The sequence below is a fragment of the Lineus longissimus genome, chromosome 4, assembly GCF_910592395.1.
Source record: "Lineus longissimus chromosome 4, tnLinLong1.2, whole genome shotgun sequence".
NCBI classification, from domain to species: Eukaryota; Metazoa; Nemertea; class Pilidiophora; order Heteronemertea; family Lineidae; genus Lineus; species Lineus longissimus.
The window spans coordinates 24,855,363-24,878,559 of record NC_088311.1 but is presented as its reverse complement, the minus strand read 5'-3'; the positions used below and the strand labels follow the sequence as shown (position 1 = coordinate 24,878,559).

At 40.9% G+C, this 23,197-nt stretch overlaps 3 protein-coding genes across 6 annotated transcripts; 1 reads left to right on the top strand and 2 right to left on the bottom strand.

The window, feature by feature from the left end:
* Positions 1-467: 467 nt before the first annotated feature.
* Positions 468-7,319, bottom strand: LOC135487055 (DNA ligase 4-like). The gene is made up of 15 exons (XM_064770381.1): positions 7,033-7,319; positions 6,444-6,623; positions 5,858-6,166; positions 5,315-5,526; positions 4,947-5,092; positions 4,518-4,722; positions 4,034-4,316; positions 3,595-3,762; positions 3,345-3,482; positions 3,009-3,155; positions 2,634-2,887; positions 2,348-2,486; positions 1,898-1,992; positions 1,379-1,531; positions 468-1,172 (listed from the first exon to the last, which is right to left on the bottom strand). The coding sequence occupies exons 1-15, from the start codon at positions 7,207-7,209 to the stop codon at positions 1,028-1,030; spliced, it is 2,751 nt and encodes a 916-aa protein (XP_064626451.1). The 5' UTR covers positions 7,210-7,319; the 3' UTR covers positions 468-1,027.
* Positions 7,320-8,107: 788 nt separating this feature from the next.
* On the bottom strand, positions 8,108-18,963 carry LOC135487052 (importin-13-like). 3 transcript variants are annotated; one of them, XM_064770372.1, is made up of 28 exons: positions 18,888-18,963; positions 18,438-18,540; positions 17,921-18,099; positions 17,620-17,728; positions 17,214-17,312; positions 17,043-17,096; positions 16,760-16,832; positions 16,379-16,595; positions 16,055-16,139; positions 15,624-15,752; positions 15,250-15,330; positions 14,927-15,065; positions 14,508-14,557; positions 14,078-14,179; positions 13,627-13,774; positions 13,225-13,433; positions 12,844-12,978; positions 12,413-12,502; positions 11,850-11,990; positions 11,234-11,314; positions 10,950-11,087; positions 10,699-10,795; positions 10,473-10,525; positions 10,222-10,288; positions 9,906-9,964; positions 9,520-9,609; positions 9,227-9,408; positions 8,108-8,717 (listed from the first exon to the last, which is right to left on the bottom strand). In XM_064770372.1, the coding sequence occupies exons 2-28, from the start codon at positions 18,465-18,467 to the stop codon at positions 8,612-8,614; spliced, it is 2,943 nt and encodes a 980-aa protein (XP_064626442.1). In that variant the 5' UTR covers positions 18,468-18,540; positions 18,888-18,963; the 3' UTR covers positions 8,108-8,611. The 3 variants fall into 3 exon arrangements, with proteins under 3 accessions (XP_064626442.1, XP_064626441.1, XP_064626443.1); XM_064770371.1 differs by having other exon boundaries at positions 18,768-18,930; XM_064770373.1 differs by lacking the exon at positions 12,413-12,502 and having other exon boundaries at positions 8,109-8,717; positions 18,768-18,930.
* Positions 18,964-19,261: 298 nt separating this feature from the next.
* On the top strand, positions 19,262-22,857 carry LOC135487061 (uncharacterized). Of its 2 annotated transcripts, XM_064770390.1 has the most exons (4): positions 19,262-19,504; positions 19,771-19,917; positions 20,121-20,347; positions 20,525-22,857. In XM_064770390.1, the coding sequence occupies exons 1-4, from the start codon at positions 19,366-19,368 to the stop codon at positions 21,683-21,685; spliced, it is 1,674 nt and encodes a 557-aa protein (XP_064626460.1). In that variant the 5' UTR covers positions 19,262-19,365; the 3' UTR covers positions 21,686-22,857. The 2 variants fall into 2 exon arrangements, with proteins under 2 accessions (XP_064626460.1, XP_064626461.1); XM_064770391.1 differs by lacking the exon at positions 19,262-19,504 and having other exon boundaries at positions 19,890-19,968.
* Positions 22,858-23,197: the final 340 nt, after the last annotated feature.

Genomic DNA, 23,197 nt, shown 5'->3' with positions numbered 1-23,197 from the left:
CTCAAATTTAAAGTGCATGTTTTGAGCAGACAGCACTTCCAGTTTTCCTCACATAATTGCTAATATTCTCGATCACAGCAAGAAAAACAGGCCAAGCATAGCTGATAATGAAAATAGAGTAAATCAAGACAACAAAAGATGCTTTTAAATGACTTTACATTCAAGGTCTAAGCACTGATTTTGTAGTTTGGAAGGGGTACAACCCACATTCCCCTCTTCGACTTGTTCGAGTTTTGTGCACTGCGTGTCATCATGTCACTTCATGACCTGTCAGAGTGACACAGAATGGAAATTAGAGTCACGGGACACTGCATCATCATCATTACATCATGAGAGTAATGTGTGTGGATGGGAGGGTCGATACTGGCTAGCCTGGACTGCCTTCAGAAGATGTGGACCACCGGTCAGTTCCTTGAGTGCTATCACTGTATCAGGATACAAATGTATAGAAAACAGAACGAGAAGTGTAACTAAAATAAATTTTTATTTTCATATACAATCTATAAACAACATACATTCACCATACATACAAGTGCACTGCACATTCTTTTAAGATAGTGTTGATGATGCCTGCACGAAGAAATTTGATCAGAGATTGGATTGATGGACAGCAATTAATGTTGAATGGGAGTTTGATCTATAAATTTTTCGAACAGTGTGGAAAATAACATTTGTGACCAATCAAATACATCATGTGCTCATTATCATAATATCAGTTGCAATTTGCTTGATTAAAGTTTAACATCCTGAGCACCAATAATATTCATGTCGGATCACTTACAATATACAAATCAAGAATTATTGCATCTCCCACAATGACGGACCAACCAAACATGCCGAGAGCCCCATCCTAACACATCATCATTGCAGTGGTGCATGCATTATACACAGGGCCTTGTTCGGTCCCAATTTTTCAAATTCAAATTCAGTTAAGTGCATCTTTATCCAGCTGAAAATCTACTAATCTCACACAAATATGGCCATGAAGAGAAATGAAAACGCATCTACGAGGCTCGTGAAATCATGTCTATGAGGCTGGTGGTTCGTAATACCGCTCAGTTTTCAATGTATCTGATTCTATACAGTCCTTAACCCAATCCTCAGTAACGATGTGAAAGTTTCTCTCTCTTTTCTTTGAAAGATTCCGTAATTCCTGCACTCTTGACAAATCACTGAAATGAAAAGGTACAATCGATTTGAGATTCCATCGACACAACAGCCGCAGATCCCATTCAGAACTTGTGCTTGAACAAAGGTTACTCCAGCATGTGTTCCCATTGGTCTTACAAACCAACAACCTCATGCTTACAGTGGTGTCCACTAACGGCGGTTCCACTTTGTGCTAACATCGATTCAAAATGTATATACTTCATCTTACCTGGAATGTACTACAAGATGTGAAACTTTCTTGTCAAGTTTATCCACGACCGTCCCACCATGAAATCGTATATCCAGTGCTGTCAGTTCAAGGCTGCAGTCCGGTATCACAGAATCCACATCATCTACTGCCAACTTGTTATCCATATAGAATCTGAAACATAACAGATGAAATAAATCAAGAATGTTCAATTTAATTTTGAAAATTGTTGCTAAGTAGCCAGGCCATGTTTTTCATCCTTTTCTGAGGTAACAAGTACATGTACTGATGTCACCAAGCTCAGCTGCCTTAAAACTCTATACATTCAGCCTTGCCCCACGCTGACCACTATGTTTCATGACTTAACCTGGGTGGCTAATTTTGACATGGGTTCTTCCCTGACTGACGTCATGGAATTCACCCCAATGTGTTTGACACTCCATCGTTCCAGGCATCATTGGGCCAACTCATCTTAGGATTCCCCTAGAACCTCAGCTGGAAAAACCTTGGTTCTGTGGTTATTCAGGCCATGAGACCTACCGGCATGTCCTGAATAGTCCATAAGGAGAGTCATCAGGGAAGTAGACAGATTCAAATTCAGCTATTTCTTCCTGGGAGACTGGCTTGGCAGCACCCTATAATGAAGACAACGAGGACAGCTATCAAAGGGTCAATCCAATATTACATACATGTACGAACTCATAAGCCCTGGTGATAGGCGTAGGACTGCAACATTCTACAGTTGGCATTGTACATGTATAGAACAATTTGAAACATTCAGGTGTGACAGTTATTTGTCAGGCCAACTTTGCTCACAGAAGGCACACTGCTTTCTCTTGTCTTCATGTCTGCCCACAACCAATAAATGTTTTCTTGTTTTATGTTTAACAGTACTTAGCATGAAGGATCTAGTATCTAGAAACTATCTCGAATCTAATCTTGAACCATTTGAATCCACACGCTGTTATCATTCTATCACTCCATGCCTACCTCAGCTTCGACCTTCTGAAAGACTCTCTTGAGTTGCTGTACAGACGTATCTTCATAATAGCTGTCTCCATAGGCATCATAGTCGAAGGCAAACTTCCTGGTTGTTTTGGGGCTTGTGTGGTGCATGTCAGATGGTACCCTAAATAAAACATATAGTGTTCTTTCAATGAAAGGACATGCATTAAGCTTGCATAGCACCCATTGTTATCTCACGTAATGCTTTGTATCTTAACTCAACTGATCAAGACAGACTTATTAGTGACCATCACAGAGGTAAATCTCTTACCATGGTATAAATCTCTTTGCTTCAATACACCTCGCCAACCAAGTCGCTTTCACCACATCATAACAGTCTTTCTTGATATAGTTCCTGACTTTGAGGATGATCTTATCCGCCACCACACACAAGGTGCTCTGTTCGTCAGCATTCTGTACGATCTGCCCACCAAACTCAACAACCTTCTGCTCCAGGTGGGCTTTAGAGAACTCGGCGGTACCGTTCATGATGCAGAACTCAAGATCTTGAAACACTTCAGATGTCTGCAGTGAAATAGTTAATGACAGTTGATAATTCATGGGTTGGCTTTTCATACAGTGCTTTTTCAACGACAGAATTCTTGCTCAAATACAACCAAACCTCTTCTTCAATTTGTTTATTTACCTTTTTGATAGCCGTAGTATCGACCCCTCTAAACTGCGATGATACGGTTGGTCGTTCATTTCTCTGGACAATCCTCCGCTTCTTCTTCGATGGACCCTCATCATCATCAGCGAGAGCAAATCCACTCGCAAGTTTTCCACCAGATTTCTGAAATGTTACATTTTGGAGTTCAAAGTCAAGGATGAATGCTCTCCTTCATACAGTCCCTTTGTACTGATGTCGCCTGCCCACACATTTCAGAATGAATGGAGACAATCAAAAAAGGTATCTTAAATGAATCCTCCCCGCCGAGTCATCTGGTAAGTAAAAGCGTGGTTCCACAGTGGTGCCACCTACCTGTTTTAATTCCTCCACATCAGCCGTCGTCATGGAGTCATACCAATGTTTGTCATCCCGTATCTTCTCAACTCGTGGGAACCGAAGGGTACAGCCTGTTTTGAACCGATCACTGTCTATTATCTCAGCGGCTTTCACCTGTAAGGAAAGCATGCAAGGTCACATTGTTCAAAAAACAGGTCTCAAAAGTCAAAGTATACAATGTGAATACAGTCATTGTTTACAAGCGACCCTGGACAATGTTACTTACCTGAACAATGTATGAATTGGATGGGTGAATGTAAGCATCCGGTTTCTCCTTGAACCCTGAGGCAAGGACAATACATCTCGGAGGGTTCTTCTTGTCAAAAGGTTTCCAATGGCTGGCAAGTTTCCTGTTAAATTCAAACAACTCTTTCTTAGAATAACCCGAGCCCACCTGCAAGAAAGTCAAAGTTGAGTTAGTCATCACTTCAACCAAACTATCGATAAAGTAACAATTGACTTATTTATAAATCAGCCAGAGCACCAGGTTGATTCCATTATGTGACTACCTCCTTCAGTAATATGCAAGGAGAGGTTCATGTTCTCTACCCCTGCTTTGCAAGGAAATATACATTGACTTTTGTATAGAGTGTTACCTCCTGCAATGGAGTACGAATAATCTCACAAGGCTAGTATTTATCAGTGAACACTCGTTGTATCCTTACCTTACAAAATGACTGAAACACAGTCGGATGTTCACCATCAGGGGCCGCCTCGGCAACACCACACAGGAAATGTGACATCATACCAGCTCGGTGACCGACACCAAAATAACCACCTATGATACAGACGTCGAGCTCGTCCATTAGGCCTCCGACGTACTCGGGCTTGATCTTGAACCAGCCACCTTTCCTTGTGTTGGGCTTGTAGATGGAGTCTGGTCTCTTCACCATGATCCCTTCCTCTCGCCCATCGATGGCCTCATTCAAGGCGTCTGCTACATCTTGACTGAAAATATAAAATGAGCATTGACCTTAATTCCTTGTGCTGTTTTTTGAATGTCAAGCCTACATTCTAAAAGACACCATCCAAGACCAAAAATCGCCATGCTTCTTGTCCCAAGAAGACAATCCATTTGATTGACCTCTGTAATCAGGACAGCTTTCAGTAAAATATAGCAGTTGTGAGTTACAAGGGTCAAACACCTACTTAGTTCTCCCTTTCCTCCTCTCAGCAAGAAATATGCGTCCCTCGACAGGATTGAAGATCTCCACCAATGCCTCCAGTCTCTCAGTGAGGGGTTTATTTGACCAGACTTTCCCATTCAACATCAGGACGTCAAATACACAGTAACATGGATGGTAGTTCTCCATTTCCTTGGTGCTTTTGATGTCAAAGTTTTCACCCTTGGAACCTAAAGGACGAATAGATGACAGTTAAAGGAAATCTGTCACAAAAAACGGACTCAAAGGAACTGTATGAAGAAGTGGCTGAAAGTAATCACCTGTCACCAATCCATCAAGGAGAAAGTATTTCATCACCAGGATTGCTGGTAATAGTAGCATTTGTGGCAACCAACCAGGATTTATTTTATTTACATAGCAATATTTCTAATTATCCTATATGACTCGCACCTACCAAGAGTTTTAGTTTCTGGGTTGTAACCCATCATCTCGCCATCCAGAATGCACGACTTGACACCTGGCTTGAAGCAGTTATCAATGTAGCTTGTGAAGTTGCCATGGTACATGTCATTACCATATGTACCGGTGTAGTCATTGCCACTGAAAAGAGGAATACGATGAGCTGTGCTTTGTGCAATGATGAATGAAACATCAGGATGACATGCCCCTTCTCTCACATGACGTTACACCACTTGTCAGGTTGTGACTTTGACTTCTTCACAGATTGGTTGTCACATGCTAGAGAAGTCCTAGTTTCTAACGCTGATCAAGAGAAAGCTGTCATTGCTGCGGCACAGTTGAATTTTAATGCTAACTTCTTACCCTCTGGAGAAGTATTTGTATTCGCCCTCATCTCTATGCAGCTGCATCCTTTCACCGTCATATTTCGTCTCAATGAAGAAATCTTTTGAATCCATGAGTTTTTCTACTTTATTTGGAGCAGCTCTCTCGCCAAGCATAGGACGGAAAGGAAGGAAGAGAGAAATGCCAATCTCGTGGAGTCGAACATTTGGATCACGGAGCTGCAGGCAAACCTGCAAATGAAATGGATAACAGACTTCACAACTGCCATCAGTCATCTTGACGCATTGCTCATAGGCTGGTTTCCCCAGTTACCTATCACTAACCTATCACTTATTCTAGCATATGAGAGTTTGATTCTGGTATATTTGAGTTTGTTCTACAGTATTCTTGGCTATCGGTTTAAGTGATTAATGAAATAACCTCCAGACATCCACTTTAAACCCCTGCGTAGGAATTTAGCTCTTCTTTGGGATTGGCTAATTTAAGAATATTTCCAATCTCCAGACACTGAGTAGCGTTAACACTGAATAGGGTGTTGTTTACCACACCTGCTCTGCTCACCTTCTCCAAGCTGTTGGTAACATTATAAAGGTCCTCAGCATCCTCATGGAACAGAGCGAAGACCGTCTGCTGACTGATGCCACATTTGAGCTCCTTCATGATCATACGAATTAACCACTTCTGTTCGAGGGCCGACATATTCTTCAACAGATGCATGATGCTTTTCAAGACCCCCTGTTTGTTCTTCTTGGCATTGTTGATGGATATTGAGTCAAGGTGCTCATTTACTTCTTCAATGGTTAGGGACCCCTTCTCTGGACATCGATTCTTAAGTACGAAATATGCCACGCTTGCGAAGTCACCAACATTCTGAAAGGAAATATGAATCTCTACCACTGAATAACTATAACTTAGTGGTTGCTTTCAGTTTCATATGGGGGAATCATTCCATCAACAAAGTTCCACTGGCGTACATTGTACTCTTCAACACAAATGTCATGAAATATTCAGGAAATGTGTCACATGGTCTGCTATATTTGATAACTTGACTTTCAACCTTACAACTACAAGACTCAAGAGGCTGTGTCGGTAGACCCAACAATGAAAACATTAAGGTGAACTGACAACCACTCATGGAAATACCTACACCCTTGGCATGTTTTGGAGCCTTGTAATTCAACAACTTCTGTGCATCAGCGCCCTCCTTTGCAAGACCAAGAACATCAATCATATGTTTGGCTAAAGTGTGCTCTTTGATACCGTATGCCGCTCGTTCTTTCTCTAGTTGTGGAACAAGTAGCCTCATGGCTGCATAGAACGAATCAGTCTAAAATGAAAGAAGAATCTAGGACTAGTGCAGTCCAAAACTAAAACAAAGTCATTTTCTGGATTTATCTTTCGAGAAAACTTGGCACCTCACTCCTCAGTATGGTTCATTTCGACTGGCACAAATTACAAACGACTAGAAATGTTCACCTTGACCTTCCCTTCATCCCATTTGATTCTGGCCCAACTATTACTAAACTGCTTGTGACACACACCATCACCACTTTGCCCTAACAAGCACAATCAGACGACCTGGCTTCAGCCTTCGGTTCAGACAGCAACTATTTTCAATTTTGTGTCGTCTGCCGGCTTGTATTTTAGATAACTAACCATCAGACCTCCCCCCACACACACACATGCACACATTCTGATCACTAGCAAATAGGCCTTTACAAAAATCATAACCCTACCGTGTTGGGGTCGTCAGCATGAAGTTTGTCATGGAATTCTCGCCATGATTTGATGAAATCCCGGACGAGGCTTTTCTTGGTTTCAGAAACAGCTTTTTTGGCCGATAGCTTTTCGATTTTTTCGAGCAAACCACCAATCTCTGAGAAAGGGACTTTTGATGCAACTGTTGCAACCATTACTCTCCTTTGTGTGTGATTTCTCTGTTTTATCAAAGTGATTTTGATTTCGTAATAATCGGCAACTTTGTATGATACTTTTCTGCAATTTTGCAAATTTTGTCTCAGTCGGCCATGATACTGCCGCAAAGTTATGGCGTAAAAAACTATTTTAATTGCTATTTTGAAATTATTTAATCTACGTAAAACAAACGATTTATCTCTACTTTTAATACTTTAGCACTAAAATATTAAAAAATAGCTTTTTTAGTGATTTTATTTCACGACAGATTATATGTTGTGGTCGTCGGTACCAAAAAATCTCAGAATTTTCACTATTCCTAATATACCGATTATCTCTCCGCACAAAAAAGTGCTTTTTTGAATGTTTTGCCATTTTCTGCAATTCTAACAGACTAAATCAATAAAGTAATTCAAGGCAAACACTCTTTATGTAAAATGTATACCATAACTCTAATTGCGTATAAACATATTTACTTTGATGTGGTGAAGACATGTCAACTTGAATGCTGGTTTGCATGAAGTGCAGTGAAGGACTACGGCACACAAAAAAGAAGCCAAATGGATACCTGTCCTCAAAAATACCCCGTCTCAATTCTGTCAGCATCTGAATTCTGGGTCCCACCCTAATTCCGGGTGAATTCTCTGCTCATCCATCATGAATCCCACTAAAATGATTGTGTGCGATTACTCTTACTGCTCACGACTCCATGACCAACTTTGACGGCCAGCTTTGATTGGAACTAGAGTTGAATGAAAGTTGCTCGAGTTACGATCAATGTGCAAAGCAAATAATTTCTGATGAATTCGTCACACAATATCGGGACTCTAGTGTCATTGGGGCACATTCAATTCAGACTAAAAGATCTAAAAAATACAGCAAGTCATTTCCTTTTTTAACAATATATACATTTTATTCAAGCACATAAAAATACATCAAATAAAACCTCTTGAAGACATGCAAATCAATTGAATACATTTGCTTATAAATAATAACTAATATTTTGTTCTCTGAATTAAATGCTACATTGTGACTGAGGTTATTCCTTTCCTCCGCTCACTGCACCGTGGTTGAAGCTCACTGCACCGTGGTTGAAGCTCACTGCACCGTGGTTGAAGCTCACTGCACCGTGGTTGAGCCAAGTTGCAGAAGACGATGGTCAATTTTTGGGGTTTTCCGCCCACCAACCATGATGCCTTGTCTTTATGACAGCAACAATGAAACAGACATGATATCCAACATTGTTCCCATGATGATACAACATCATGGCCCATATCCTCATCCCATCATCCAACTGATGAGGGGAATTTCAAAATTTTCCACTCCATCAAATCACATTTTTTATTGCCAGCAACCAAAACAACAGAGCATGGACAAAGTTTCTCGTTAATATTCGCCATGTCATAGGGTGACGTCCTGAGCCCCATATTCCGTTCCTATCAGACCACGACAGTTCAAAGAAAACTCCTTCACTAATTCTCTCGTCTTCCTTTTGTTGTTTCTTTCCCTGAAATTAGATGACTGATGAAGTCAGCGCAAACACACCAACACTGTTCACCGATATCTATCGAGTATTCTATAGCTTTTCAGTTAATTCATGTCTTCATTCAAGTGTTTTCTTTACTAGCCTTGCCATCATTCCTCACAAGTTGTGAAAATGAGACCCCCGACTTCATGTTCCTTCAGTAATTGGCTCGGGTTAGTCAAGATAACCCCCAATATGAGCACATCAACAGTCATCCTTATCAATACTGAGTCGTACACAGAGAGGGACCGGACCCCATGGTGCCATTCATTCCAAATTCAGTAATTGGCTCAGGTTAGTCAAGATAACCCCCAATATGAGCACATCAACAGTCATCCTTATCAATACTGAGTCGTACACAGAGAGGGACCGGACCCCATGGTGCCATTCATTCCAAATTGGTCTAAAGAATATCAAGTCACAACCAGAGGGCCGGCATAAGGTCACTATAAGATGACCATGATATTGTCTGTTATACAATTCACGCTCACCTGAGTAGGAATTTGACAAATGTCTCCTTATCCTTTGCTGACACTTTAGCTGTAGGGAAACCTTCATTGGCCATAAGATCTGCCAGCCACTGCCGCGAATATTCACTGTATTTCTTGTTCAAAGCTTGAAGAACGTCACACATGTGGTCAACCACAGCTCGAGGAGATTCCCCACCAATTGCCTGAAACAATCCAAATGGCTATCAATATTTCATCCATCATCACATGAGGAAAATCATGCATGTCAGGTCAGCTTGCAATGATTCAACACCTCATTCTTATTCAACACTCACCCTGAGTAATCGTTCGACTAAAGCCTGACCATGTGCTCGGATGATATCACATATGGGTGGTATCTTCTCTCCGCTGTTGATCAACTCAGCCTGAAAGATAATTGAAACAGATTTTTATTTGTAGAATTAATTTTTTACTGTTAAGAGCTAAACCTGTCACAAAAGTAAATTATCCAATGAATTCCTACAGGGAAAATGTTTTCATTGTTATGTGATGGTATTGTGATTTCTTTTAACATGGCAAGTATTGCGGCCCTTACACATCCAAGGTTGAGGACGGGGAGGTGTTGTAATTGCTCTTAATCGCTGCTGAACGACCTTTGTTTAGTAAACGAACACGTGACACATAAGATCACATGATCGAACATAACATGATCAATACATACCATGAAGAAACATGATGACTTGACCGTCGGGTTTTCTTGTAGCACCATGCCAACCACTCCTGTAATATGAAGAAATGTCTTCCATCACCAAAAGGAGGGTGCTTACATTGTGTTATGGTCGACATTATTGACATTGTGGGCTTAATCACACATTCCTTAGGGCCTTCGGTCTGGTGCAGGCTGTTGTATGAATGGTCAAAAGTAAAAAAAAGTGTTGGCAGAGAATTCTGAATCAACAATTAAAATATGAAGTGAGTAAACTCAGACACTTGCCCTCCCCCCTGGAAAAAAGTTGTGGAATGAAACAGCTACTCACCGATCTGGAATATTCCTAATAAATTACAGGTTTCGTCCATGAATAAACAATGGCACTTTTTTAAAAGCTGGAATGACAAAGGAAGAGATGCGTTTACTCGTCTTGAATACAACTGTTATCGTTGTCAGCTACTTTATTTCAAAGTGAAACAGGTCAAACATGGAGCTAGCTGATTGCTGGCAGCAACTGCTGACTGTAATTATACTGGAAACTCAACTTGGTACCCGGAAGGACAGACTTAAGACACTTACCTGAGCCATGGTGGATGTGAACGTCTCTATCACATCAGGGTTATCTTTAGCACCTGTTATAAAAGAGAACATTCATTGTATCAAGTCTAAAATATCACAATGATGCATCTTTTTGTGGAATGGTCAGATTCATTTGCTGGCATTAATAGATTAAAAGCAACAACCTCCTCTTCCAGAATCCAACACACCAATCAGCACATCATCAAGAAGTCAGTTTTGACCTTACCATTCTCAGCAAGACATATCGTCCTGGCAACGAGTGAGAGAAACATCCTCTGACCAATCGGTTTGTAGGAGTCGTTAGGCATGAACAACACCAATAACTGAAAGAACAACAACTAATTTGTATAAAGGATTAGAACATCATTTTCAGCCGTTTTTCTGCACCAAATGGTTCATTACGTGAAGTGTGTAAGCTTATCAGCCAGTTGATTACACATGAGAAATGCTTTTCAATAAAATTATTTCAAAATGTACCTGTTTTGCTAAATCCAACAGATGGGAATGAGGCACCGCAGTGTACATCTCCGCCACCATCTGAGAGACGTCTTCGGCGAGCGGAGAGAAGTCGTCCATCAACGATCTCAGAGCTCGTTTGTACATATCACAGACCGCCTGTAAGTCAAGACAGGTAGCATCAATATTAATCATAAATCACTTGAATTGTCGCTGAGGCTGCTCTTTCAACGTTCTCATATAATTTCAAGCTTGGATCGCAGCCAATGAAGGACAGCTGTTTGAGAGGCATATGAAAGACTTACTTCTACTATTGCTGCATCCGCGATCCATTTGGCCGAGATGGCTTTGATGACAGGCATCACCTGCTGGAGGATCAACATCACCTGGAATGATGAGAGATTCTACTTGAAGAATCAGTGATGTAATGGTAGAACCCTCCAATTGCTGTCTGGGATATTACTTGTATAAAACGTTCATAAGAACACTAGATTATCAGGCAAGACCGGGTATCATGGCATAGTTGCTGGAGCGCTGGGCTCATCATCACGAAGTGCATGGATTCGACTCTAAAGGATCAAAGTTTTGTCTCAGTATCCTTGAGCAACACACCCAATGCTACATTGCTACACCTTCAGTTAAGACATAGCTGTTGATCGAGGTACCTGGTACCTTGTGTCTATGCCAAGACAAACAAAAGACCCATCCAAGTCGGTAATACGTTCAGCTTGACTCCTCTCTCCAGCTCAAGACACAGCCACCAGGCCGCACAATAAGACTTACAGGTTGTGGTTCCTCTGGAGTCTCTCTCTAGCTCAAGACACAGCCACCAGACCGCACAATAAGACTTACAGGTTGTGGTTCCTCTGGAGTCTCTCTCTAGCTAAAGACACAGCCACCAGGCCGCACAATAAGACTTACAGGTTGTGGTTCCTCTGGAGTCTCTTTCGGCTTTTCCCGTCCCTCTTCATCAGACTCTTCTCTGTTTGTATTCAACGAACCAAACAATGTTGACAACATGTTCACTTTCAATAAAATGCAATTCCTAACAGAAGCTGATGGCTGGAATGGGACAAGCATACTTGATTAGGAAACCATTACCAAAGACCTGACTTTATCCAAAATCTGAAGATAAACTCTGAAGTGGTGACTTTGTGATGTCATTTTGGAATGTAATATTTGATAGGAGAAACTGGAAAGCCTGGTGGAAATCTGCATTGTCAGAGAGAGAGAGAGACCATTTCCTCAGATCTAGAAGGTCTAAGATCACCTTATTTTCATTTTAGTACCTGGATTAAAAAGGGCTCATGTTCTCAATTCAAAGAGCAGACAATTTCAGTCCTGTATCCCTTTCTATCCATTTTGACATCAAAACAGCCCTTCACCTGCTATGAATTTGATTAATTCTGTAGCAACTTTGAGTAAAAACAAAGATACATATTTTTCTCACAGGACAGGGCAACCAATGCCTCTTCTTCACTCACCATAACATAAACAGGGCCTGATGACACAGTCGATGAGAGACCCATATTCTTGAAGGTTAGACTCAGATCAGGTGAAGGTTCTCCAACAATCTTTAGAAGGACAGAAAACGAGGTCGTATTGAATAGAAATGGATACTGGCCAACTTAATCCTATAAGACATGTGTGAAATACATGCAGCTTCCAGGCAGATGTTGCAAGCAGTCACACTAGTCTTGAGCATACAGGAGCAAGGTGTGTATGGAAAATTTTGTCAGACATTTTTGTAAATAGACACATGCCCACATACGAGGTTTTTGTAGGGTAGGGTAGGAGAAACCACAGCATCAACGGAAACTCTGACTCAAGACAGATGGCATCACCAATGAACAAGAGCTCGAGGAAACTTCTGATTGTCGAACTCAAACAAATATGAGTCAAAAACATTTCTTACCGGCTGTTCGACTAATTGTTGCAGTTGTTGTAAATGGGGTGTCAGGAGACTGTTCAGGTACTGTATGATGTCAGCCAGGGGACATATCGACAGGACATGGCCTACAGACGACATCAGACGAATACATTCTCGTGACTGAAACAAGGGAAAAGTAGAATAGTAGAATAGTAGAATTCTCAATTCTGGAAGTAATGTTTGTACTTTATTTTCCTTTAAAGGGACAGTGTGCCATGTGCGAACTTTTATTCTGATGGATGGGGTTATTCACCAACTTCACCACACAGCAGAACTGTCCTGACAGGCAAAGGAAATCATGGCCACCAAGGGAGACTGCAAATGTGGTCTAAAGCAAGTAACTGTGTGAGTCTGCGTCGCCCCTACCTTCATAACATTCGATGCTAAGGCCTCCTGACTTGCCGTCAGAATCTGATTAGCGTACCCAGCGATGTGATCCTGACACTCTCGTGTGATATCCTTCAGGGCCATCGTAGCGGACATTGCCATCTCAGAGTTGTTGAGGCCCTGGAGAAGAAGGGGGAGAACGCCACCAAGGAGAGGAGCGTGGAAGTTCATCCACTCGGCATAAGCACCTAAAAGAATAAAGATGGAATACGAAAAGGGTAGTATACAAAGAGCTTCATTTTAAAATCTATAATTTCCAATATCTTAAACTGGCATCACTTCCTGACCAGAGGATCTGGAGCAAAAGCAATGTCAAATTTGCCACAAAAAAGAAGTTACAAGTCTAAACGGTCAAGAATTTCAATAATTGCATTTACTCACCAATCATGACTAAAGCAGTTGAGATGAGCGTGAGATTATTGAAAGGAATTCTGGGTAGGATACTAAAGATTATCGGAAGTGATACGTTCTCCTCAAACTCCACGTTATCAGCGATGGAAGACAAGAGATAAAATGCCGCCTCCACGTTCTGAAAAATGAAAATGGCCGATTCACCAAATATTGAAGGGCGTTGTCATTAAGCATTCATTTACATGTTACAATCAAACTGATAAGCATCAGTCTGATATCTGACTTGGACTTTCACTACTTGACTTTCCTAATGGTCACGTCTTTTGAATGGAATGGCAAAGTAATCAAAATACCCCATCCAAGTGATGGAGCTGGTTGTCATGGACTCCAACTCTCAAACGAAGATGGAGTCACTCGGCCACTAGTCCCCCAAAGGAAACCCAATCGTAGTGGCACACATCAAATGCAGAAGACTACTCACCTGCCAGCTGATTTCCTCCAACGAGCTTTTCTCTGCTAAGCTACACAGCATTGAACACATGTAAGCAAGTAGTGGCTGACGCAGGATGTTGTACGCGTACATCTGAAACAACCAAATCAACCAATAATAGTCTGGATCTACAATTTACCAACTTAACGTTGCTTTTGAGATACACAGCCAACAGCTGGTGGAACAGGTTTTGTTTTGATATTTTCACATTGAATTCATCGCCAATCAGGAAAGTTTGAATGTGAAGAACTTAGTGGATAAGCAACAACTCGCCATCCTATGACACAAATGACTATTGAATTGGTCATAGCTGGCCAATCATCCTATGACACAAATGACTATTGAATTGGTCATAGCTGGCCAATCATCCTATGACACAAATGACTATTGAATTGGTCATAGCTGGCCAATCAGGACTTACTGTTCCGTCGCCTATGTCTTGCCTGTAGCACCGGAACTGCTCTTTTTCTTCTGCAACATACAAAAGGAAGCACAAAATTGATCAACCCTTTGGCAGCTGAAAGCACTCCAAGATGTCTAGACAGCATTTATGTTATCCTTTTCTTCTAAACCTTGCCTCATGACTGAAACTGGTAAAGCTTCTATCAATTTGTAACAATCCAATGAGGAAGCCATCTGTTGATCCTCTGGCTCTAGATATCAACCTCTTAGTGATTGTATAGGCAGACTAGCACAGAACTTTTATCTTCACTCAATGTTTTGAAATATAGCAGGTGTAGCAACCCACTGCAAGGACTGAGCACTAGACCCGATACTGAACCTAACACAGAATCTCAAGGAAATCACAACTGGAGCAAAGTGACTTGCCCAAGGACTAACCTTTGCTCCACTGTACATACTCGGCCTCAGGTGGGTACGCCACCTTCCCGAGGAACACCTGGACAAGAGACATGTAGACGGGTGCGAACACTCTGATGTACTGTTGGAAGAGCTCATGGTCTGATGACATGATGTCATCCTGAAGATGAAGGCACCAAGAAATAAGAATATCTTCATGAAGACAGTTAGAAATGATGAACGAATTCTATTTTCACCCAGAGCCAGAGACAGCATATTGAAAGAAGTCAAGCAGAAAGCAAAATAAGCTACGTTGCAACATGAGAGATGAAAAATCTGTCAGAGATCATAGGAAAAACGCATACCTGTAGTATGTACCAGAATCCAAACGCTAGTTCACTGCACGTTTCATCGGTGGGGAAGTGGCCTGGCATTGCTGAACATTGCTGGAAATCAAAGTGGAAATAACATAACAGCTATTCCAATCCAGTCTATGCGAATTTTCAGAATGTTCGGAAGTTAAAAGACAAAGTTACATTTGGTGACTTAACCACAACTGGCAGTTTTCATCAAAACAAACAGGAAACTCCCTTTATTTCATTAGATTGTTTTCTAAGCAAGTATCTACAGTACACTCGATACCAATCAACGTAATTTTGGCTTAGTGATACCAACTGCTTCAGTTTGTATCAAGGCCTCATGCAATCTCTGGGTATGAATAGGTGATTTCGCGGCTTACCATGACTAAGTTGATCAAATTCATGGCATGTAATTTTTCCTCCTCGGTTCCCAGAGCACACTCTAAGATCAGTTTGGTGTGGTTCTCTGCAGCAGTGACGACCAGTCGACATATACTGTGACATGAATCCTGAAATCACATCCAAATCAATAAAACATCACGCATTGAAAGACCACAGCTGATATCTGCCTCAAAAGCCCAAGACGCAGAATGGATACTTGTTTACAAGTCAATGAGAAAATTATGGCAATACCTAGAATCTGTACCAAAAACAATTTCCCCAGAATAAATCATGCAGTGAGCTTCAATTTACTACAGCAAAAACAATTAGAGTTGCATGAGAAAATTTGTGTTGATTCGTCATGGCTTTTGCATCTTTTTACACCTATCAACTATACAAAGACATGGCTATGAGAGCTTGTAATACTCACCACATCATGTTCTCCTATGGCTTTCTGTAACATGCCTTGAAGACTCAGGATGTTGACAAATAAAACCTTCAAAGATATTGGATACCTGCAAAGCAAATATTTCAGGATACTTTCAAGCCAAACAACATCATTCTCACTCAGCATACACATTCTGATTTTACTTGCATCAGTGAGTTTGAATGCACAGACCTTGTCACGAATGTTTATCGATAGTGGAATGATTTTGCTAACCATGGAATTCTGCCCAGACATCGAGATGAAATTGATCACTGGTGGAGACTGTGTCGTAAGGTAACTTGTGTTGAGAATCTGAACATAACAAACCTGTAGGCTTCAGGTTGCTGGAACACATTCACAAGGCACTCGATGGCAGTGTCAAAGATATCTGTGTTGTTGAGTGCATCAAAGACCTGCTGAACCAGTGTCACGCTCTCATTCAGAGGGATACCGAATTGGACCCAACTGGAGAAGCACTTCATGGCTTGGTCGTAAACCTCAGGTGGCGATGATGGCACCATCACGCTCTGAAGCAGGGGAATGACTGAAAATAAAATGTATATTCATTATTCAATGGTTTACACTTGTAAGTTACAGTCATAATGGTCACCCACATGACAAGGAACTCTCCTTTTGAGTAACTCAGCTACACTACTGACTCACTAAGCATGGACTTACTAAGCATGGACTTACCAAGCATTGACTTACCATGTGCTAGTCCCTTGTTTAGTTCATATCTGACGGAACCCCTCCTCACTTTCGAGAGATTGGCAGTGAAGAACTGAAAAGAAGACAAAGACAGAATATGTCTTTCATAATGATTTTTTAAAAACTTGAACATTGATAACACAGAAGTTTTCTGATACGCTCAGTTCGTGTCATAAAATCCTCTTGTTAGAGTATAATTTTTATGTAGTTTCCTGCAGGATTGGGGTCTGTTAGACAATATACTTGGTAGTACTTGCACACCACCGTAACTTCTATTACTTACCTCCTCTGGTAAAACAGTCAGTAACTCCAAAAGTATGGTACAAAGCCGGCTAGACTGGAAGAGATAAAAGTAAAGATATTATAATGAGTCACTTGTCATCATGCTGAGATTACCGAGAATATATGAAAATGATAGCCTCAGTACATAAAGGATTGACAAATAGTCTCTTACCTCAACGTTTGGAAGCTGTGCTTGCTGGAAGGTGGTGATTATTGACACCACGGCATCTGTCCACATCTCAGGGGTTGTCTGGATTGACAAGGCTGACATCTGAAATGAAAACAACACAAATTTTATAACACAAAATCTCTGGTTTCTGGAAAACCAAATACATCTGGTTGTCTGAATAGCACTGCCATATCTAAGAAGAACCTGTCAAAACACACAATTTACTACAATGAGCAATTGAAAATATTTCTGAACTGTAAAGGACACAGTCCATAGCTGAAGGATGCAACTTAAAAGGTCCAAATTCTGCAACTCTACTCTTAAATTTGCCCACATGTGATGTAATATTGTTTCAGAACAAGTAGTAGTACCTCATTGATCACAAACTATTTTTAGTTGAAAGACTTACTGCTACACACAATCTTGTTAGCACCATTTTAGGTCCATTAGCAAATGAGAGGAGTCTTTCAAACAGCTGTTTCCGCAGCTCTTCCAGTTTCTCAGCGGGTAGTTCGTGCCTGAAGAATCAAAATATAACATCATCAGCACAATCAGCAGGAGCACTAGAAAGAAAACGTTTTTTGGGCTTGGTGGCATTCACAGTATACAAGTAATAAAAGGCTGGAAGTGGCAACAAGACCAATGCCACAGCAGAAAATTAATGCAGCAGACACCAAAAGACACGTTATTTCTAAATAAACATCACTCACAAATATCTGGATATCTTGACATGAAGGCAGCTTGCTCCAAAGAACTGAACCTCAGGTCCCTTGTCGGGCATGAGAAGATGCCAGCTGAATGACCATGCGTCTGGCGATAACTGAGCTGTGGTGAGCCATGCATGGGCCTCTTGCTGTGCACTAGCTTCATAGTAGAACTGCCTGACAGCCTGAAAGGGACAATTGTTAAAAACATTCTGGAATCTTTTAAGTTCTGAAGTTCACAAAAAAGTATACCAGTGAACCAACCAATGAAAAGAGATGGTTCCAGTTTCTGATGAATGAAACTTTTTGATTTGATGCATAAGGGGTGGATTCTTAACCATCACATCCTTTGCAATACTTCAATATTGATGGAAATTTCTGTCATCCACACCAGTCTGATCTAATGACTGTGACGGCATCTAGTTCAATCCAAAGATTCAAAGACATTTTGCTTGAGATTAAATACATAGACAGCCACATGAACTGGGAAGCCTTTTTGAAAGACCACTTTAAGTTTACAAACCTTCTCTATATTCTCAACTGAATAAGCCATGCTAGTCCCCCAGACTTGAAGTTGAACAGCCTTTTAAAGATGGTTCAGAGTCCTTTTAAAGGTAACCTGAGATCTGCAAGGCAAGATGAAGTATATTGACCTTGTATCAAAAACACAGGAAACGAGGTAAATCATTGATATCATTGCCCAACAGCCACAGCACAGGGTCCTTGAGCGTAAAATGAAACCGTGACACGGGTCAAAATATCCACTGCGGTTTTTTTACACCTTTTTAAATATCGTACGAATTACGAAACAGAAAGAAGTAGCCTAGGCCTTAATAATAATATATCTTCATACCACCACCAAATATTCTCTCGAGCTGATATTCTTCAGAGGAAGCATATGTAACTGAAGCCCATAAGACCAATAAAAAGCATTTAAAATGGTTGTTTATGATGCTTTTGTTCGACTTTTTACTTGTTTTTCTGGATTTTTTTATTTTCATCCACCATGCTGAATCTCGTTATTTCTCGCAATCTTAGCCGCGAACGAGTTGCGCGGACTTTTGGCTTCATAACCTTTTCGCCCTCAGTTGTTTCGCTCCAAATCGAAGTCGTTTCGCTCCAAATCGTAGTCGGTTCGCTCCTTGGGACTTGGGGGTGTTCTTCGCCTGGGAAATTGGGACAATTTGGTTAAAAGTTACAATCCCCGATCGGAAATGACGTAGTTTGATCGCATTCAACTATAAATCCATTGAACAGTGGTTCTTCGTTAGTCAACCGATGACCTTTTTTCGGGGTGTGATTCGTTCCAAACGACCGAGGGCGAAAAGGTCATGAAGCGAAACCACCCAGCTGACACTAATGCAGTGACCTCATCGGCCTTGACCTCTAATGTTGACAAAATGATGTGTGATTGTGAAGTTATTTGCTGATTATAAGTGCGTTGAACAACAATGGTGCAATACGGAAATCGTAAACGACCGCATCCTATTGTGGATATTATGGTTGGGAGTCCAATTAGGCGGAAAATATTCCTGTACAATTGTGCTTTGGCATTGTTCATGGTGACAGTTTGGTACTATTGGAATGGAGGTGTGTACAAAATGCACTATGACTATAGGCCGGTCTACAAAATGTACAGGAGATAATCCCTCCTCATTTCAACAGGACGATTGCTGAATCATCAAGGATGAAAGCGGGAACTTGGACTTGCAAAGCAAGCTGTGACAAGTAGCGAAATTTGTCATTGAATCGGCGCAATTATATTATTACACGATGTGACCCTTTATGATATTCATCATCATCATGATCATCAAAAATATGCATTCATTAGGCCTAATTCTTTATATGAATTTCAGGATTGTTACCCAATTTCAACCGGCCAAGAAAAATGACGTCTGACATCAGTTTGAATACCTACTTCAAAGCTGCTGCAGATGACAGTTATCAGGTATCTTTTGCAAACCATTTGGATAGCGTCGGATCACTGGAGGAGGCTCTCCACTGTAAGTCTACCATGGTTGGTCATGAGTCAATATGGCAGCATTCTTAAACCGGTAAGCAGATATATTTAAGTCGGAGTTGAGTTAATTCTCTACCAGAACTAGCCGGGGAACAAGAACAACTCTGGTCTTAAACTAATGGTGCCAAGGTTTACAAATTTAATTGCTCAATCTTATGGATTTGACATTCTCGTATCATTTTGCAGCTAATGCCATGATGTTAGAGGGCGATGTTGTTTTGAGGTACCAAGGAACCAGTAAGCAACAGATGACCCCCGTGATGAGTCTCCCTCCTAACACAGACAGTGATGTCACATTCAACGACTGGGTGGACAAAGTCATCACCACCAAGGGGAAGGGCATTAAACTCAACTTCAAATCTATTGAGCCTGTGGAAGTGAGCTTACAACAGTTGAAGAGTCTGGAATCAAAGGTTTGCTATTACAGTATGGTTGCATCTCTAACCTGGGGACGGAATCTGAATTGATTAAAGTTGCCTTTCAATTTTCATTGACTGTTGTATTTTTTGCTTCTTTGTCAAGTTAATTTCCTAATCATCTCCTCGTATTAGGCAAATGGGATTTAATTTGATCCTCTCTCTTGGTTTCAGTTGCAGTTCCCAGTGTGGCTTGGTGCTGACATTCTCCTTGGTCCAAACTGTGTGTGCCACAAGAAGTCCGGCACCCAGCCTACACCTCGCTGGGATCTCCCTGTCGATCCAACACGCTTCCTGCGTCTCGTCACGACCATGTTTCCTCAGAGTACTCTGTGTCTAGGCTGGACGGCTCATTATGAGAAAGACAAAGACAATGGTGGATACACATGGCCCATGGTCATTGACATGTACAATTACGTCCAGAAATGGAATGCACATCACCAGCCTTCGGTGTTTTCAATCCGTGCGCCTCTCATAAGAAAATCTGTTGCACAGATCAAATGGTTGTTAGACATGACCGGAGCTCAGCTTCATATCTGGGCAGAAGCAGAAGACGAGTTTGAATCCTCCTTGATACTCCTGCTTCAAATAATGCGTTCTAAATTTCCCAAGATTCAGATCTTCTATCAGTTGCCTGAACATATATCGGGACGATTTTCAGACCATATTGATGACATTCAGGCTGGAGCGCTACCTAAGGACTGGTCTGAACTTCAGCTGAGAAGTTTCAATGCAGACCAATGGAGTACAGCAGGTGCTGCTGCTAATAGTGACAAGAACTTGTTATATGGTTCTGAGGCAGTCGTCATGGCAAGAGAGAAACAACCAGTTTTCATCATGTCAAAAGAAATCTATAAAAGCACTAAAGATTATCCTTTGCATGTTTCTGGGAAGGTCACTTTTATAGAACCTGAGCATTCAGATGAAAAACAGGAAAAAGTTGATTCTGGATTAGTGATTTATATCCGTGCATCCACCGAGTCCAATCCGCTGACATTATCTGGTATAAAATGCTTCATCGCTGTGAAAGCTGGTGCAGTTCTTTTCAATGTGACTGCTAAGACAACTCTGGGTAAAGAGATAAAGCAGGAAGGCCAGCTACAATTGGACAATCATTGTGTACGATTTGATGTTGTTGATGAAATGAAAACCGTCTATTTAAAAGTCAGCACACTTGTCGATTGTGATGACCCAATATCAACAGCAGTCAATGAAAAATCGAGCATTTTATTGGATCTAGGTGAAGTAGATGTTGAGAATAAAAATTCTCGGGTATATTTGGAAACTTTAGGGGTAAATAAGCAACTTGTGATTGATGAGTTAAAAATAAAGTGAAAGTCTACTACTACCTTACTACCTTACTAAATGTAGTCCATGAAGCATTTCTACTTTTCTTATTTTCTTATATTTACCATATTTTTGAAACTGCTGCTCTTATGATGAGAACTGTGTACTTGAGAACTGTCATTTGGTCAATCATAATACTTAATGTGACAGCTTTCAGATTTGTATGTTACACCAGGCAAACCATATGTTTAGGATGGCCAAAATATCTCAGAAAGTTCAACTGCCAGGCACACGTTTTCATCATTAAAATAAAATTGTATTTCCTCATTCTAAAAATTGCACATTTTGCTGTCACTGTCTTAGTCTTCCACAAAGAAACATATGCACTAAAGTTTGTTCCTCACCTTTCTAATAACTTCACATTGTGCTATATATTGCTTATATAATGTCATTGTATGTGAAGTTGGGAAGTTTAGTGATATAACCTAGTGCCATTGGCACAATCATTGAATATAGGAACCGATGATTTGGCAGGGTGTCACTGTCATATTTGAGCCTGCCTGTGTGATCAAGTGCGTCACAGGCACACTCTGCTGGACATGTACGAGAGGAAGAACAGTCCAATGGTTACGTCCTTTGTTATTTAGTATAAACCCGGCGGCACGTTTTGGTGCTACCAGTGTATTTCACCATGCCCGAGTGGTACTGAAATACCTGGCATAACAAAGAATATTATCAATGGATTCTTCTGTGCACTGGTCGTCTACTATATAAATCAGTTTTACCATTAACAGGCTTTGTTTACAATGCGCTTTTATAACGAGCTACTTGTCTGGGATGCAGTGTAGTGTACACTGTTGTTGTTTTGTGTGTACCTTTTGTCAGTAGGTAACTCTATTAACCTATAGGAGATTTATTTAGTTGTCATAGTGGAACATTCTTTGTTTACAGTGGACATTTACATGTATCCACTCATTCTTATACACATATATAGTTGATGTTATTATCTTCATTGTAAGCCCACCGTCTGACACCATCAAAAATGAGTAAAACCATTGTTATAGGCCAACCCAAAGCACCACTGATCACTGCAGGAGTAATACATGTAACAATGTAGCAAGCATTTATCTTATTTTGCAGTCGATCACTAACAAGAAATTCACAACTGTCTATTTTAAACGCTAACAGCTTTTTTGTTGAATGAAATAATATATTGAACATTTTCGCATCAATCATTGTGGAGTTATTTCTTTCAAATGAAAAAACCATTGGATATGTCATGCGGACATGTCTTTTATCAGCCAGGAACTTGGCATGTGGTGTCCATAAATGGAAACCTGTCCACTGTCCTTGTGAGGGACATCCTCCTGTGCTTCTGTTATGTCTGCATGTACCAAAGTGCTTGACGTCAACTCTGTCAGACTTTCAACAAGAACGACACTCGAGTTTCAAGTCATTTAATCAAATCTTGCCCATGGACCCCGTAATACTGGACTGCCCCATTGGATTCTTGGACGGGGTGAAGGCATTGGTTGTCATGTCCTGTTGAACTGCATGTAT